Source organism: Arachis ipaensis, chromosome B5 (genome assembly GCF_059453495.1).
Source record: "Arachis ipaensis isolate K30076 ecotype BB chromosome B5, ASM5945349v1, whole genome shotgun sequence".
In the NCBI taxonomy this organism is placed as follows: Eukaryota; Viridiplantae; Streptophyta; class Magnoliopsida; order Fabales; family Fabaceae; genus Arachis; species Arachis ipaensis.
In genome coordinates this window covers 156,202,610-156,219,307 of record NC_142440.1, presented here as the reverse complement: position 1 = coordinate 156,219,307, position 16,698 = coordinate 156,202,610, and the positions used below count along the sequence as shown (strand labels likewise).

Below are 16,698 nucleotides of genomic sequence, written 5' to 3'. Positions count from 1 at the left end.
AACAACATACACAGAGAAGATCTTGAAAAGATTTTATATGGATAAGTCACATCCCTTGAGTACCCCAATGATCATAAGATCTTTGGATGTGGAGAATGATCAATTCCGTCCTAAAGAAAAGAATGAAGATATCCTTGATCCTGAAGTACCATATCTTAGTGACATTGGAGCGCTAATGTATCTTGCTATTATACACGACCCGATATATCATTTGCTGTGAATTTACTAGCAAGGTATAGTTCCTCTCCAACCAGAAGACATTGGAGTGGAATCAAGCAAATCTTTCGATATCTTCATGGGACGGTTGATATGGGATTGTTTTATCCCTATGGATCCAAGTCACAATTAGTTGGCTATGCAGATGTTGGATACTTGTCTGATCCACATAAAAGGAAGATCTCAAACAGGATATCTGTTCACATATGGAGGTATAGCTATATCATGGAGGTCCACGAAATAGACGATTGCTGCAACATCCTCTAATCATGCTGAAATACTAGCGATTTATGAAGCTAGTCGCGAGTGTTTTTGGCTCAGAAGTCTGATCCAATATATTCTGTCATCATGTGGACTGATTGATCATAAGATAGCTCCAATTGTCCTATTTGAAAATAATACAACATGCATTGCTCAACTTAAAGGCGGATACATCAAAGGTGATAGAACAAAGTATATTTCTCCCAAATTCTTCTTCACTCATGATCTTCAAAATCAGGGGACAATTGATATCCAACAGATCCGCTCAAGTGATAATCTGGCAGATTTATTTACAAAGTCACTCCCAAAATCCTCATTTGAAAGATTGGTACATGAGATTGGGATGCGTCGATTTCGAGGCATTAAATGATGTCGGCAAGAGTGGGAGACTGTATTCTTTTTCTCTTAGTCAGGTTTTTTCCCATTGGGTTTTTCTTGACAAGGTTTTTAATGAGGCAGTCCCATCACTAAAGGATATTGTACTCTTTTTCCTTCACTAAGATTTTTTTCCACTGGATTTTTCTTTAGTAAGATTTTAACGAGGCAATAATTCTAAATGGTCATCCAAAGGAAGTGTTGTGATAAGAATGAGACATGGATGCCCATTTTCTATGTGTAGCTCACATTCTCAAGAGAGAATGAAATAGTTAATAACGTTGAAAAAAGTTAAACTTTCACAAATATAAATAGGAGGTTTGATCAGAGACAATTGACATAGAAATAATAAAAACAAATATTCTCTCTCTTTCTTATATTACAATATAAAGTATTTTTTTATTTTCTCTTTTCGTATACTACTAATATAATATTAATATATTATTATCTTTATAATAACATAATAATATTAATAAATATTAATAGTAGTATTTTTCTATTTATATTTTATTATCTCTTTCTTATTTATTTTACAACCGATTCGATTTGATTTGTTCGAGCTAATGTGTCAAATAAGTTGGCTCGTTTTACTCATTTTTTATTTTTTTTAAAGATCTAAACTAAGAAACAAAAACAATAATTTCAACAATTTTTTATCCGATACTTATATAAGAAAAAAATTACATCACATATTTATATATTTTCACACCAAACAAACGAAAGTATAAGTCTAGTAAAAATTTCAATATCATAGTAATAAAAGAGTTTATATATATAAACGAGTCAAATGAATCAATATATACGTCTGCTCTTTTCGAACTTGTTTAATTCACGAGTTATCAACCAAATAAAAATTATTTATTTATAAATGGGTTATATTTTTATAGACTTAATTCGTTTAATTTTTCGAATGAATCGAATTCTTTTGCGACAGAATTGATACAGTTACTGATAAGAGGTAATAACCCTATATAACATAGAGATTCAGATTTCGAAGTTGAGTGAGGTCTATATTATTATTTTTTTTAATTTAATTAGGTGCTCAAATAGTATAGTCATAGTCTCATAGACGGTATAATAATTCAATGATATATTTATTGACGGTATAGTATGGGTTAATAGTAAAATTAATCTTTATAAAATGAGACATTTTTTTAAATTTATTTTTAAAAAATTTTATTAATTAAATTTGTTCTTTAAAAATTATAATTAATTTTATTGGGAATTAAAATGCTGACCAAATATATTTATAAAAATTTATCGATTTAATCGCTATGTCATATTAAGAATAAATTGTTATAATTAAAAAAATAATTAAATTAATAAATTTTTATAAATATATTAGATCAATGTCTAATTAGACATATTAGGTATTATATATATTATTGATTAATATTTTATAACATTAATTTTTTAAAAAAAAAAATTTAATAGAGTGATTGAAGAATAAATACGACAAAATTTTAATTTTTGATAAATCAATTTAATTAAAAAATCTTTAAAATAAATTTAAAAAATATTTTATTTTTTAAAAATTAATTTAACTATTAACTCAGCATAGTAAACTATTACTGTACCTAAATGTCCACAACAAAATAATAAAAGAAGAATAAAATGGGAATAACTCATTCAAATCAAATAAGAAGACGACAAAAGCAAACAAGTAGCTTAATAATTGAAGTTAAGTCTCATATTTTAAGAGATTTCCTTGTTAATATAAAGGGGAGATAATGAGTTGAGAAAAGCTAACCACCAATCACCATGAATCTCCTTAGCTCATTACTTTTATTTCGGATCTTCTTCAAAACGAAATTAGGGCATCCTTTTACTCCACAAACCATATTTTTATTTAAATGTTTTATTTTTATTATTCGCTATTTAATATATAGAAAAGAATATACTAAAAGCAAAGCACCATGTTTTTTTATTGTTAGTAGTTGCTTTGAAAGTTTAAATGGGTTAACTAATAATCAACTTGGGTTGGTTGAGTGGTCAACTCACTCATCCGCTTAAGTAAGTGTCGGGGGTTCGAATCCCGCCTTGGACATGCAGCAGACTCTTAAATAGAGCTCAGATTCGCAACGGATTAATCCTTCACTTGTCGGGTTGGACCCAAAAAAATAGGTTAACTAATTTAAGTCTTATTTTTCCCCAAAATGAAATTTTTTAGTTTTGAATTTTTGCAACAACGTCTATAACTTAGGGTTTTCTATTATTTTTATTTTTTTAATTTGGAATTTCTTTAATGTCTTTAAAGATGAGAATGGTGATACAAATTATGGAAAAAAAAAAGAGTAAAGAATTGCACAATCTTTGAAATTGTTTAGAGCGTATTTTTATTTATGGATTTCCCATAGAAGATCACTTCAATTATTTTGTACAAACACATTCAATTTGTAATTAAAATAATGACATTTTGCAGGATAATATTATCACATCTATCTTACTTTTGTGCATAAAAAAAGATGTTGAAATGAAAAAAAGAGAAAGATTTTGAAAATCATGTGATTTTTTTGGTCATGAATTTGTTATTTGATTGTCCTATTTATTGGCTATATTTATGAGTAAACATAGATACTTTCATAGATTTGAAAACACAATTTTGTTTTTTTTGTTTTTATTTTAAAAGTGATTTTGTGATTTGGAAAATGTGTAATATTTCTTTTTCCAACAATCATTTCTTAATGTAATTTATTATGTAAGAACTTATTTATATTTTATTTAATACTTTTTGTGTGTTGTATGGTTTGAATTTTTTTTGTTTCTAACAAATACTTTATAATATATGAAAATAGTCAGATAAAATGGCTAAACAAATCATCAATAGATTGCTTATTGCTCTTTGCCTAAATTTATTTTATTCTTTTACCACTTGGAACTCATAAAAGAAGTCTTCAATTGTTCCTACAAGAATTGTTGTGCAACTTTTTTTTTTGTTGGTCTTAGGTTGTTTATTAAAAAAGATTATATATATATATATATATATATATATATATTGTGTGTAATTTGATAATAACTTCTACTTATAGGTAGAAACTTAAAAAATGATATTTATAAAAAATATTATTTAAAATGATCAATTTTTTAGATTATAACTTTATGTCTTTGTTACCAAACATATTAATTATCATGCAAAAATCAATATTTTCTTTAATCACGAAACATTCTCTGATAATTTAGATTAGATTCTACTTGATTGAAATTAAGAAAAAAAAAAAGACACTCTAATAGTCTAACCATTTAACAACAACAAACAACAAAGTTTTGAATGTTTTAGAAAAAGAAACACTAGTGCTACTTTTAATTTTTTTTTTTTTTTTGTTGGTGATGAATATAAGTTATGCCTATTTGAACATTCTTAATTCCCAAAATGGTTTATTTGTTTTACCTAATTCCCCAAAAAGAAAGAAATAAAAAATAAAATAAGTTAAAAAAAAAGCTGTCCCCTTTTTGGTTGAGAAATACAAATTTGGTTGACTCATACTTTCTCTCTCTTGTTTCTCTCTCCTACTTTTCTCTCCTTCTCTTCTCTTTCTTTCTTTCTCACCTTCCCTGTTCATGGCACCTCTCTATATTCACACACTCTCACTCACTCACACTCTCACAATCACAAACACAATCACACTCTCTTAAAACCTCTTCCATCTTCTTCTTGTTCCTCCTCTTTTTCTTCTTGTTTTTCTCTGGGACAATTCATCAAACACTTAGTCGTCTTCTTTTTATGCTTCCATTAATAACATTCCAATTCAGCATAAGTGGCAGTGGGTGATGACCCTTTATGGCTAAATGCCCCAAAACGAGACTCACTGCCACCACCCCAATGGTGACGCCACCACCCTCACCACCACCCCCAACCACCATAACAACCACCCTGTTCTGACCCTTCACCTCAAAGACCCCATTTTGGAACAAAATTCAGATACCCTTTTCACACCAACACCAACAATGGCTTCCACAAACTCCACCAACTCCACCGACCCTCTTCCTTCCCCTGACGACATCGCCGCCAAAGCCCTCACAAAACGGTTCGACGCACTCATCACGGTTCGAACCAAAGCCATAAAGGGGAAGGGTGCTTGGTACTGGACCCATCTCGAACCCATTCTTGTTCGGAACCCCGATTCCGGCGCCCCCAAATCGGTGAAACTCAAGTGTTCTCTGTGTGACTCTGTTTTCTCTGCTTCCAACCCTTCAAGAACAGCTTCCGAGCATCTCAAGAGGGGCACGTGTCCCAATTTCAGCACAGGATTGAGGCCCGGTTCGGTTCCTTCTCCGCTTCCAATCTCAGTGGTCAACACCGGTTCGAACCATAGCAACAATAGCAGGAAGAGGGCTTCACCTGTTCCTTATCAAAATCATGCCTTGGCAATGGTGGAGTCTTCAAAGTTTGGTCCTTTTGGTGGTGAAATTGGGTACACTCAGGTGCATGGTAACTCTGTGAACCAGCACCATCATCATAATCAGCATCAGCATCATCATCATCAGCAGCAGCATTTAGTGCTGTCTGGTGGGAAGGAAGATTTGTGTGCTTTGGCTATGTTTGAGGACAGTGTGAAGAAGCTCAAGAGCCCTAAGACCTCACCTGGTCCTGCTTTGAGTAAGGAGCAGGTCAACTCTGCCCTTGAGTTGCTCTCTGATTGGTTGTATGAGACTTGTGGTTCTGTGTCTCTGGCCACAATTGAGCACAGAAAGTTTCAGGCTTTTCTAAGCCAGGTTGGTTTGCCTGCAACAAATACTTTGAGGCGTGAAATCTCAGGTCCAAGGCTTGATGCTAAGTTCAGTGAGGCCAAGGCTGAGTCTGAGGCCAAGATAAGGGATGCCATGTTCTTTCAGGTGGCTAGTGATGGTTGGAAGAATAGGAATTGGTATAGTTTGTGTTGTGGTGGTGAGAATTTGGTGAAGTTTGTGGTGAATCTTCCCAATGGTACTAGTGTGTTCCAGAAGGCTTTGTTCACTGGTGGAGTTGTGTCTTCCAGTTATGCTGAGGAGGTTCTGTGGGAGACTGTGACTGGTGCCAGTGGAAGTGTTGTTCAAAGGTGTGTTGGGATTGTTGCAGACAAGTTCAAGGCCAAGGCTTTGAGGAACTTGGAGGCTCAGAACCATTGGATGGTAAATACTTCTTGTCAGCTTCAGGGGTTCATTAGTTTAATCAAGGATTTTAACAACGAGCTACCACTTTTCAGGGTTGTCATTGAGAATTGCCTTAAGGTTGCGAATTTTATAGACAATGAATCTCAGGTCAGAAATAGTTTTCTCAAGTACAGGATGCAGGAGATGGAGTATTCAGGGTTGATTCGAGTCCCTTCGCCGAAATGTGACCCTTTAAAGAACTTTGCTGCTTTGTTTCCGATGTTGGAGGACATTTGGAGCTGTGCAAGGGTGATCCAGATGGTTGTGATGGAGGATACGTTTAAGTTAAACTGCATGGAGGATCCACTGGCCAGGGAGGTGGCTGCAATGGTTCAGAATGAGGGCTTTTGGAATGAGTTAGAAGCCGTTTATTCCATTGTGAAGGTCATAAGAGGAATGATTCAGGACATTGAAGCTGAGCGACCACTGATTGGTAGATGCTTGCCTCTTTGGGAGGAGTTGAGAACCAAGGTGAAAGAATGGTGTTCCAAGTACAACATTGCGGAAGGTCCTGCAGAGAAAATAGTGGAAAAGAGATTCAGAAAGAATTATCACCCGGCATGGGCAGCAGCATTTATTCTTGATCCGCTTTACTTGATCAAAGACACAAGTGGAAAGTATCTTCCTCCATTCAAGTGCTTGACACGTGATCAGGAGAAAGATGTAGATAAGTTATTGACAAGGCTTGCTTCGAGAGAAGAAGCTCATGTTGTGTTGATGGAGCTAATGAAATGGAGGTCAGAAGGGCTCGACCCTCTTTATGCGCAGGCAGTTCAAATAAAGCAGAGGGATCCGGCGACGGGGAGGATGAAAGTCGCAAACCCATTGGGTAGTAGGCTTGTTTGGGAAACATGCTTGAGTGAGTTCAAATCCTTGGGGAAGATTGCGGTAAGGCTTATCTTTCTGCATGCGACCTCATGCGGATTTAAGAGTAATTGGTCTTTCATGAGGAAAATATCTACAAATAAACAATCAAGAGTTGCATTGGAAAGAGCCCAGAAAATGGTGTATGTTGCAGCTCATGCCAAGCTTGAAAGGAGAGACTTTAGTAGCGAGGAAGAGAAGGATGCAGAACTGTTTGCCATGAGCGGCAGCAGTGAGGAGGGTATGTTAGCTGATGTCTATGCTGATGCATCCTTAGTGTAATGTTGCATCTTTTTTCAACTTATTTAGTATTGTGTAATTGTAGGATTTATCATATTCTTTCCAGCACTTCTATTATTCTCTTATCATTTTAGTGGAAGAAATTTTTGTGACCTGGAATTGAATTGAAGTAGGAGGGTATTAGAAGAAGTAAAAAGCATGTTAGTGATCTTGTTATCATCAGTTTTGATTCTAATGAATCATCCATCTTTTTCCTTTTTCGGCCATTATTTTTGTAGAATTTGTAAATGAGGAACCTTTATCATTTATGAATTATGATCATGACAACATTTGATGAAGAGAACAAAGAATGGTTAGTCCCTTTAACCTAAGAAGAAATGTTTGAATTGTATAAAATTGGCCTTAATTGAAATTATTAGCTTCTAAGACATGTTAATCCTCTTGTACTTATTCTTGTGCTGAGCTTTGTGTAGATCAAATTCTAACAATGTTATTTATGCAGATACCTTTTTGCAATAATTTATTATCTATATATGTTGACACTAGTATGATGTTGATATGAAGCACCCATCCAAAATATTTGAAATTCAAGAATTTTCAAAACCAAAATGAGTATGGTCAATGTGATAATTTATTAAATTAAATTCTCATCAACAATAATAACTACTTTAAAGAGACATCTTATGGGGTATCATCATGATTTCTTCACATGAATGTGGAAAAGACTGCTACAGTAATAGTCCATAGAAATTATGCCCCTTAATTAGTTGATAGTTCAAATGTCTTGATATGCCATAACACAATACAACTTGGTCTAGATTCTGCTTGTCACCAAATTTTGTGTCTCTGAATAAATAAAAGAAAGATGACTGTTTTTGACCACCTGATTTCAATCACATCCAAAGACTTCAGTGCTTAATTTTAAGTTCTAAACATAAATTCATGAGTTGACAATAAAGAAACAAAAGGGTCTTGCTGCTTTCAGCAAACACCCTGATATAGAAGTTTCAATTTCTTGTACAGTTTATCCTCTTTATTTATTGTTTATTGTAAAAAAATTAAACTAAGAAGTTTAAACAGAAAAAAGAAGTTAAAAATCTGAAATATAAGTTAGGAACCTTGTGTCAAGTTTGAATGTTCATATGTAGCAACACTCTTTAACAGTAATGAAGAGTGTTCTATTCATGTTCTATTCCATAGTTTCTGTTGAACTTACTCGAGCTGTTTTTACTTGCCAAATATTTGACGATTTGATTATTATGTTCTAACAGCATTTAGTTATGTTGTTATATTTCTAACTCATGTAATTGCTGTTGCATGTGAATATACACTTGGTGGAGAGTAATTATCTAAATCAGTCTCTGAGATCTTTAAGATTAGACACTTTAGTCTCCCAACTTTTGAAATACACAAAACATTCTCAGTTTAATTTTGACAAACGAATTAGTCTCTAGCCTTGTTTTTCCGTCAATGACAAATGAAAAATACTGACATGGAGGCTTGGATTAGCACACGTGACAGTCAATTGTCTATGTTTGCGAACAAGACAAATTAAAGAGAACAATACAATACAATACAATACAATACGTATGCTAATCCAAGTCTTCATGTCAGTATTTTCCGTTTGTTAGTGACGGAAAAACTTAGGAACTAATTTGTTTGTCGAAATTAAACTTGGAGAATTTTGTGTATTTCAAAAGTTGGGAGACTAAAATGTCCAATCTTAAAATTCACCATATTGTAAGAAAAAATTGAGTGTTTTAAGATTGATATTATTATGATTTTAACCGTTAATTTTAACTATGTATATATTTTAAGATTGAAATAAATAGTTAAAATCGTTGAAATACTAGTATTCTTGAATACTTGAAACGCTTCATATTATTGTAAGTACAAAATTTTTGTTTGTGGAAAATGTAGAATTCAGGGACAGTGGAAACATGTTTTTGGTGATTTTTGGCCTCAGCTTTTAAATTTAATTCCAGGTTTTTAGCGTTTTCTGTTTCCAATAATTCACAACATTCTCTCACAAGTCTCAACAGTCTTATAGTAATGTTTATTTTATTTTATTCTTGAAAAGAAAAACATGCATGCATATAATGGAAACAATGTCACAAATTGATCCTAGTCATTGTTTGACCAATGCACCTAGATCCCACAGATCATGCAATTGACAAAAATGTTCATGAAGTTTATGAAATCTATTATGTAATGGAAACAATGTCACAAAAGGGGTAGTATTTAGTAAGAATCAATTCCCAATCAATAATCATGCTCCTAAACTTGTAGAAAATTTATCTCTAAGAAGATGAATATTTACATAAAAGATATTTTTACTATATGATAGATTCCATGATAATTTAATCAAATATATTATTTAATAACTTTTAATTATTATTTTTATATAAAGATATTTTTCTATATATTTTTCTGCAGAGTTGAATGAAGTATGGTATTGACATGTGTCAACTCAAACTAGGAAGAAAAATATATAAGAATCTTTACATCCTAAAAATGGATTAATTATGGCCCACTATTCAGAGTGGTTATCCATGTCACTGCCCTTCCATCACACAGTCAATAACTAAATATATATACAGAAAAATTTGTTTATAAACTTTTAGCAATAGTTAATATATATATATATAACTAAAATTAAAATTGTATTTTATTTGGTAAAATTTTTTAATTTGAAAAAATAAAAAATATGAATAAATTAAAACATATTGTAAATTAATTAAAAATATGACTCTAATTTTAATTTTTTTTTAAGTATTACTAGAATGTCCTAATCACCAGAATATTCATTATTTATTTTACGGTAAAGATTGTATATATCTAATACAACTTTGTTTATATTAGTCATGCATTTTTGTAAAATTTCTCTTTATATGTGAAAGAAAATGACATTTTTATAAATAAAAGCGAAAATGAGTGTGATTTTAGAATCTCCTAAAAAAAGAATGTCATTTTTTACACGAAAAAATTGATTTATTTAATATTTTTTTATGTTGGATACAGTGTAACTAAAACCTAATCGATTTGAGTTTTACATCTGATAATGAAGAACATTAAGTCAATAATTATTCGGTGAACAAACGAGTATATGTATATAACACAACCTTTGGTAACTCTTGTTTCAAACACTTAATTTATAAAAAAATATGATATTTACAAATTCATTAAAAAAATATTCATCTGCAAATGTTAAAAATATGATAGTAAGATTACGTATCATATTTACCAATGCAATAATAACCTCTACACTATGTATCATCATCATTATTATTATTATTATTATTATTATTATTATTATTATTATTATTATTATTATTAAACCGACTCCTTTTATAATTGATATGATAGTGGGGCCTAATGAACAACAATGTTGTATGTATATATCTCTCAAATCTCAAGAGTTGAAGATTGCAAGGGTTGGAGATTAATTAACCGTTTAGCATGCCCATGATTGCTTAAAAAAGTGTTGAAGAAAAGTTGAAGCAAAGATTCACAGAGGGGAAAAGAAAAATGAAAAGCAAGAAAAGCCATTTTTGTTAACTTTTTTGGTATTTAAATATGTTGTCTGCAGTTTTATTATTATTATTATTATTGTTATTATTATTATTATTATTAGAAGAAATAAAAAATAATGAAATAAAATAATGAAGAGCATATGTATGTGTTCTGCTATTATGGTGATGAATGCTGAAATTTCATATCAACATTCACTATATATACTCTTGTTTAATTTTAATTATTTGTGTCAGCATAAATAAACTTATTGAGAAAGAATTGATAGAAATTGAAAATTAAATTAAAATTCAACTACTGCACTACTCTTCTCTACTATACCTTATGTAATTACAAAATTTTAAGCGATAAAGACCTAATGACTAATGAAGCATATTGAAATTTTTTTTTAACAGTATTTTTTAATCCGAATGAGTTGATTACTCGACTAATCTAAATTAGTTGATTAAAATTACTAATTACTAGTAATTTCTCATCCCTTCTCTAAAGCTTTCTCGTTTCATTAATTATGAAGCAAATCTTACGAAAATTATTATGGAAATACTATTTCACTATAATTTTATTTAATAAAAAAATGACATATATTCATAACTGCACACAACTACATATTTGATTAATCATTATGAAACACTACTTAGGAATAACATATTTCCACTGTATAATTATGATAACATTTTTTAAATTTCATAAGCATTTAAAAAAATAACAATGATATATACTATATTATAGCACTACAACAAATTAGATATATAACTACATTTATTTAGTGACCTTTACTTTTAAGTGTTTCTATTAGATAATATTGTAATACTTTTGTGACCTTTATTTTCAAGTATTTCCATTAGTTACATGTATATTTAATATTATAATTTTTTTATAATATTCTTATTTTTCACTAAATACAAAAAAATTACCGGAATTAATAATTTAATGATAGTTTCAAATCATCATTTAATATATTATGACAGTTTAAAATAGTCATTAAATAAAAAATTATAAAAATTAAAAATTTAGTGTCAGTTTCAATCCGTTGTTAAATATACATAAAAAATAATAATTTAGTGACGGTTTTAGATTCTAAAACTATCACAAATGTTATAATATGTCATACATACACTTAGAAATTATCACTCTGGAATTTTAAGTATCTCTACACACCTGATGAATGCCAGAGAAATAATGAAAGTGTCTGACCCTCCTTAATTATATATTAATGACTGCCAAAAAGTCAAATAAGGATGTGAATGAACAAAAGTTGTAATCATAAGTATATTCAAAAAAAAAAAAAAAAAAAAAAGAGTTGTAATGTGATCCTGAAGAACTCATTAGTCTTTGCAGATAGATTATTTCAAGTTTGATTTATCTTTAATTAATTCCTACAAAAATTTGGTGTACTGGAAGTAGATGATCATGTCGGCAATTCCAACTTCCAAACAATTCTGACTGCCAACCAACTAAAACCAAAATACTATTAATTTCTTTTATTATTTATGCTTTTGATTTAATTTAATTTATTTAATTATCTATTGTTTAATTTATTTGTCTGTATGGTATAATTTCAAAATTTTCATTAATTTGAATAATTTGTACATGGAGAAAGAGGATATGATGATTGGTATAGGATAATTAATTAAGTAGAACATCTTTTTACAAAGAATCTTGACACTTTCAATGTTGCTCCATCATTAATCTCTCTTTCTAATAATAATGTCCCTCCTTTTCTCCTTCCACTAAATTCTACCTCTTTATTTCTTGTTTTGGAATTATAAGATGCACTTACCCCTTCTACTGTAGCATTTCATCTTATGGTAAATTTATTTTACTTATTTTACTTTTGAATCCTTCATTAATTAATTACCTTATTATAAGTAGTAGTTGTTTGATCATACAACCTTCTTCCAAGTTCCAACAAATTAAACCCCACCAAAAGTAGAAAAATTAAAAGAGCAATCCATATCATTTTATTTAAAAAAAGAAAATTAATTTCAGCATATTTTAGCAGAATATATATATTATCAATTAATTATATATTACTTTTGGCCTGACTTTTTATAAGATACCTATTATGCAAGGTATATATTTTTCTGAATAATGGGACAACATCAATTATAATTGCCAAGAAAAAAAAAATTATACAAACAAATATATTACCTCAAAATTGCATATTTGCATTGTTAAAATTTTTAATAATGATGGGGTAGGAAGGACCGTGTTATGCATAGTTTCAAAGAAAATAACAGTGTTATACTTTTATTATTAGGTTATTTCATTGTTTTCATTTTTAGTGATATTTATATTTTTGTATCTAAACTAAATTTCATGCGTCTATGGAAAAAAACTGTTACAAATTTCTCATTTCTTATTATATATATAGAGAGAGAATCCTCACCTCTTAAACCAATTTACTAACATCTAAAGTGACTTATACTTGGTGGAAACTCAGGTAAAATTGACTTCACGTAAAGTTGATATCTAAAAACTATTAAATAATTTCACTGATTTAACTAAATTTTCATCTAACAACTTTCAAGTATCAACTTCACATGAAATCGACTTCACCTAAATTTTCACCTTCGTATATACTTACTCAATACTAATTCTAATACTAACCAATCATCTAAACATTAATTGTTAATAGTATATATTTTAGTAGATTTGAAATTTAAGTAGTAGTAGCGTTGTGATAATGACAATAATTACGCATTAATATATATATATATATATATATATATATATATATATATATATATATATACTCCGATCAAAATGTGGAGTGTGATGGGACAATGATTACACATTATTAATCAATTCGTCTATCTCCTATATATATGTAGCTAGATATATATCAAAATCTTGGGCTTGGGTTTTAGCTAGGATCTATAGTTTTCTTTATCATCAACTATATATCCCTACCCACCCTTCATAAGGGGTCCTCTAATAATATAATATGTTAGACCTACTAAGAGGCATGCATGCATTTTATCATATGTAAGCTTGTATTATTCTCTTGTACAATGCTATTGGAAACCCTAAAATAATAGTTACGATAAGTTTATAGTTATTAATTTGAGCTATTAATAAATTTGTAGATATAGAAAATTGGATTGTTGCATTTGTACTCTCTTCCATTACAAAGTGCACTAGTTATTTTCAGTCCAAAAAAAAAAAAAAAGTGCCCTAGTTATTATTTTGTAATTGCTATATTATAAGGGACTTGTCAACAAGCATTGTCAGAAATTTAAAGGATATGACATTATTAATTAGGTTAGACTTAGACACAATGCCTAGATATATCGAATCAAAGAATTATTGGAGGGTATATAATAATCCTACTTTCTGTCTTAAGAAACAAGTTAAAATTTGTGTATAAGTTTTTCCTATTTATACTAATTTTGCCTAATGTATTTTAATTATTTAGTTGATGCACATTGTTTAATTTCTAACTACTCATTATTCCTTGGCTCTATGGTTATATATTTACAAAAGACTTTTTAAAGTATTAGTTTTAGGTTATTTTAAAAGAATTGTATTGGCTATTGATGCATAATTTAATTTTGTAATATGGAATTATAATTTGAATAAAAGTGAAAATGTACATATATGCATTGAATCCGATCATGAAAATGTAATATATGAAGAGAAATATTAGGTGATTTTTATTATTTTCATATTTTATACTTTTCATACTAATTAATTAAAAATGTTCATCTCGTAATATTATTTTCCTTAGTTACTTGTATTTTCATATAAAAATATATTCTTATCAATTGCTGTTGTATTTTTTTTTACGGTATTTTTTTAGCTTAGTAAGTTAAGGGCTAATTCGTTTAAGGCTAATTTATCGAAAATCAGAATCTTATTTAAAAATTTATCGTTCATCAATGAATTGTTATATACACAAAGTAAAATTTAAATTCTTGACATTTATTTTAATAAAAAAGTGAATTAATTATTCGATTAACCTAAATTAGTTACTCTTGTACCGATATATATGGTTTTGAAGTGGAATTCCAATAAACTCCTATCATCATGTGACGGATTTCGTTCTCTAAGTCTGTATTTGTTTTTAAGAATAGGATATAAAATAAGACGTTGAGAATAAGACATAAAAAATAGACATAAAATTTAATATTTTTATATTTTATTTAGAGATAAAGTAAAATAAATTATAAAAATTTAATTTTTTTTATTTAAAAAATTTGAGAAAAAAATATAATTATATTAAAAAATATAATTATAAAAAATTAACAAGAATAATAAAAAATAAATAAAAATTAAGTTATTTTTAGTTAATATTTTTGTATTTTTTTGTCATAACAAATATAAAATATATTAATTTAATATTTTAAAATACAATATCTTTATTTGTATCTTATTTATTAAATATAATTTTATATCTTTATATCCCTATTTTAGTATCCCGTCTTTATAAATAAACGCATGTAATAAACGAAGTAATATTAATAATCAATCCTGCTACGTTACCAACAATATTTCTGCCAACTTCTGCCAACTCTTATTTATAACTGTGTTTAATGGAAGTGTCTTTGTGGATGTGTCTAATAAAAATATTTTTTTTATAACTGTGTTTAATAGAAGTGTCTTTATAGATATATTTTCTGGATGTGTCTCTTTATATATGTGTTTAAAATATAATAATTAATTATTATTGACAATAAATTGACAGATAATATGTTGGTAACCTATACTTTTCCTAATAGCAAATATATATAGGGCTAATGAGATGGTTTGTTGGGAAAAGGAATTTATAGGGTCTATATATCATGAGTCAAGAACTGAGTGGAAAAACATTATTGCTTCAATTAATTTACATAAGAATCCAACTATATACCCCCCTAAGGCCCTAATTTCTGATTATGAATTAAAAGAGATTATTATTTGGTGGCTTGAATTTGACAAATACAATTCAATAATGCTTCATTTTGGTGTTAAGATGAATGCATTATCCAACTTTGATGTGCAAATCACAATAATAATCTAAGGTCCAAATTGAAAGAAGTATTATAGATAATTTTAACTCTATATGGCTTTTGTTATTGGCCTCATTATATGGTATCAAATTGTTCAAGTATCAATTTCAAACAATACTTTAAATTAATTTGTAACAATGACCCGTGACATATATACATATAGGTTTAGTGGGGAGGTGTCCACATTGGAGACACAGTGATTAACTCAGCTACAAACCAACCTAGTATTATTAAAGTTAACCTAATTATGATTAAATAAGTTATTAATAAGAATAAGTGTTATTTTGGTCCTAAAATTTATGTTCAAAATCAAATTCATCCCCAATTTTATTGTGGAATTAAAATCGTTCCCAACATTTCATTTGGTATTAAAATCGTCATTTTTAATAAAAATTTTTATTTTATTACTAAATTACTCTTAATAAAAAATTTATAAAATAATAAAAAAAAAAGAACGCGAGAGGGAGGGAAGAAAGAGGGGGAAGGGGAGAAGGAAGATGAGTAGAAAGCAGAAGAGGGTAAAGGGGAGATGGCGCTGGTGAAGTTTGGAGCCGCCGTCGTCGTTGGAAATCAGAACCAGAGGGAGAGAGAGCTCGCGAGAGAGAGAGAGGAGACGCGAGCCAGGGAGAGAGCACGCCGTTGTGGCCCACCATTGCCGCCACTGCTACTGACCTCGCTGCTACTTCGCGTTCTCGCCGCTGCATCTCGCTGATTCTGCTTTTGCTTTTGCTTTTGCTTCTGTTTCGGCTTCTACTTCTGCATCTTCTTCTGCTTCGGCTTCTGCTTTCGATTCGTCTTCTGCTTCTGCTCTTGCTCTTGTTTTTTATTCTGCTTCTGTTTCTGCGTCTGCTTCTACTTTTGTTTCTGATTTTGATTTGTTATTTTTTTATTTTATTATTGTTGTGTGTTGATTTTGTTGTCGAATTTGATGTTGTTGATTTGGAATTTGAATAATGTGTTATATATTGTTGGTGTTGAATATTGTGTTCTTGAATTTGATTATTGGTATTTGGTGGGAGTAAGAGAGGTGGTGGTGGCAAAGGTGGTGATGGTGAAGGGTATTTTTATCCGTAAAAAGTCAAAAAGACGA

General features: G+C 29.6%; 1 protein-coding gene across 1 annotated transcript; it reads left to right on the top strand.

The window, feature by feature from the left end:
- The first annotated feature begins 4,310 nt into the window (after window positions 1–4,310).
- LOC107644720 (uncharacterized) lies at window positions 4,311–7,360 on the top strand. The gene has a single exon (XM_016348648.3). It carries the CDS (start codon window positions 4,639–4,641, stop codon window positions 7,126–7,128), a length of 2,490 nt encoding a protein of 829 aa, XP_016204134.2. The 5' UTR covers window positions 4,311–4,638; the 3' UTR covers window positions 7,129–7,360.
- Window positions 7,361–16,698: the final 9,338 nt, after the last annotated feature.

Excerpts from the sequence above, each read along its gene's own strand:
- LOC107644720 (XM_016348648.3), top strand. The coding sequence starts at position 4,639 with ATGCCCCAAAACGAGACTCACTGCCACCACCCCAATGGTGACGCCACC.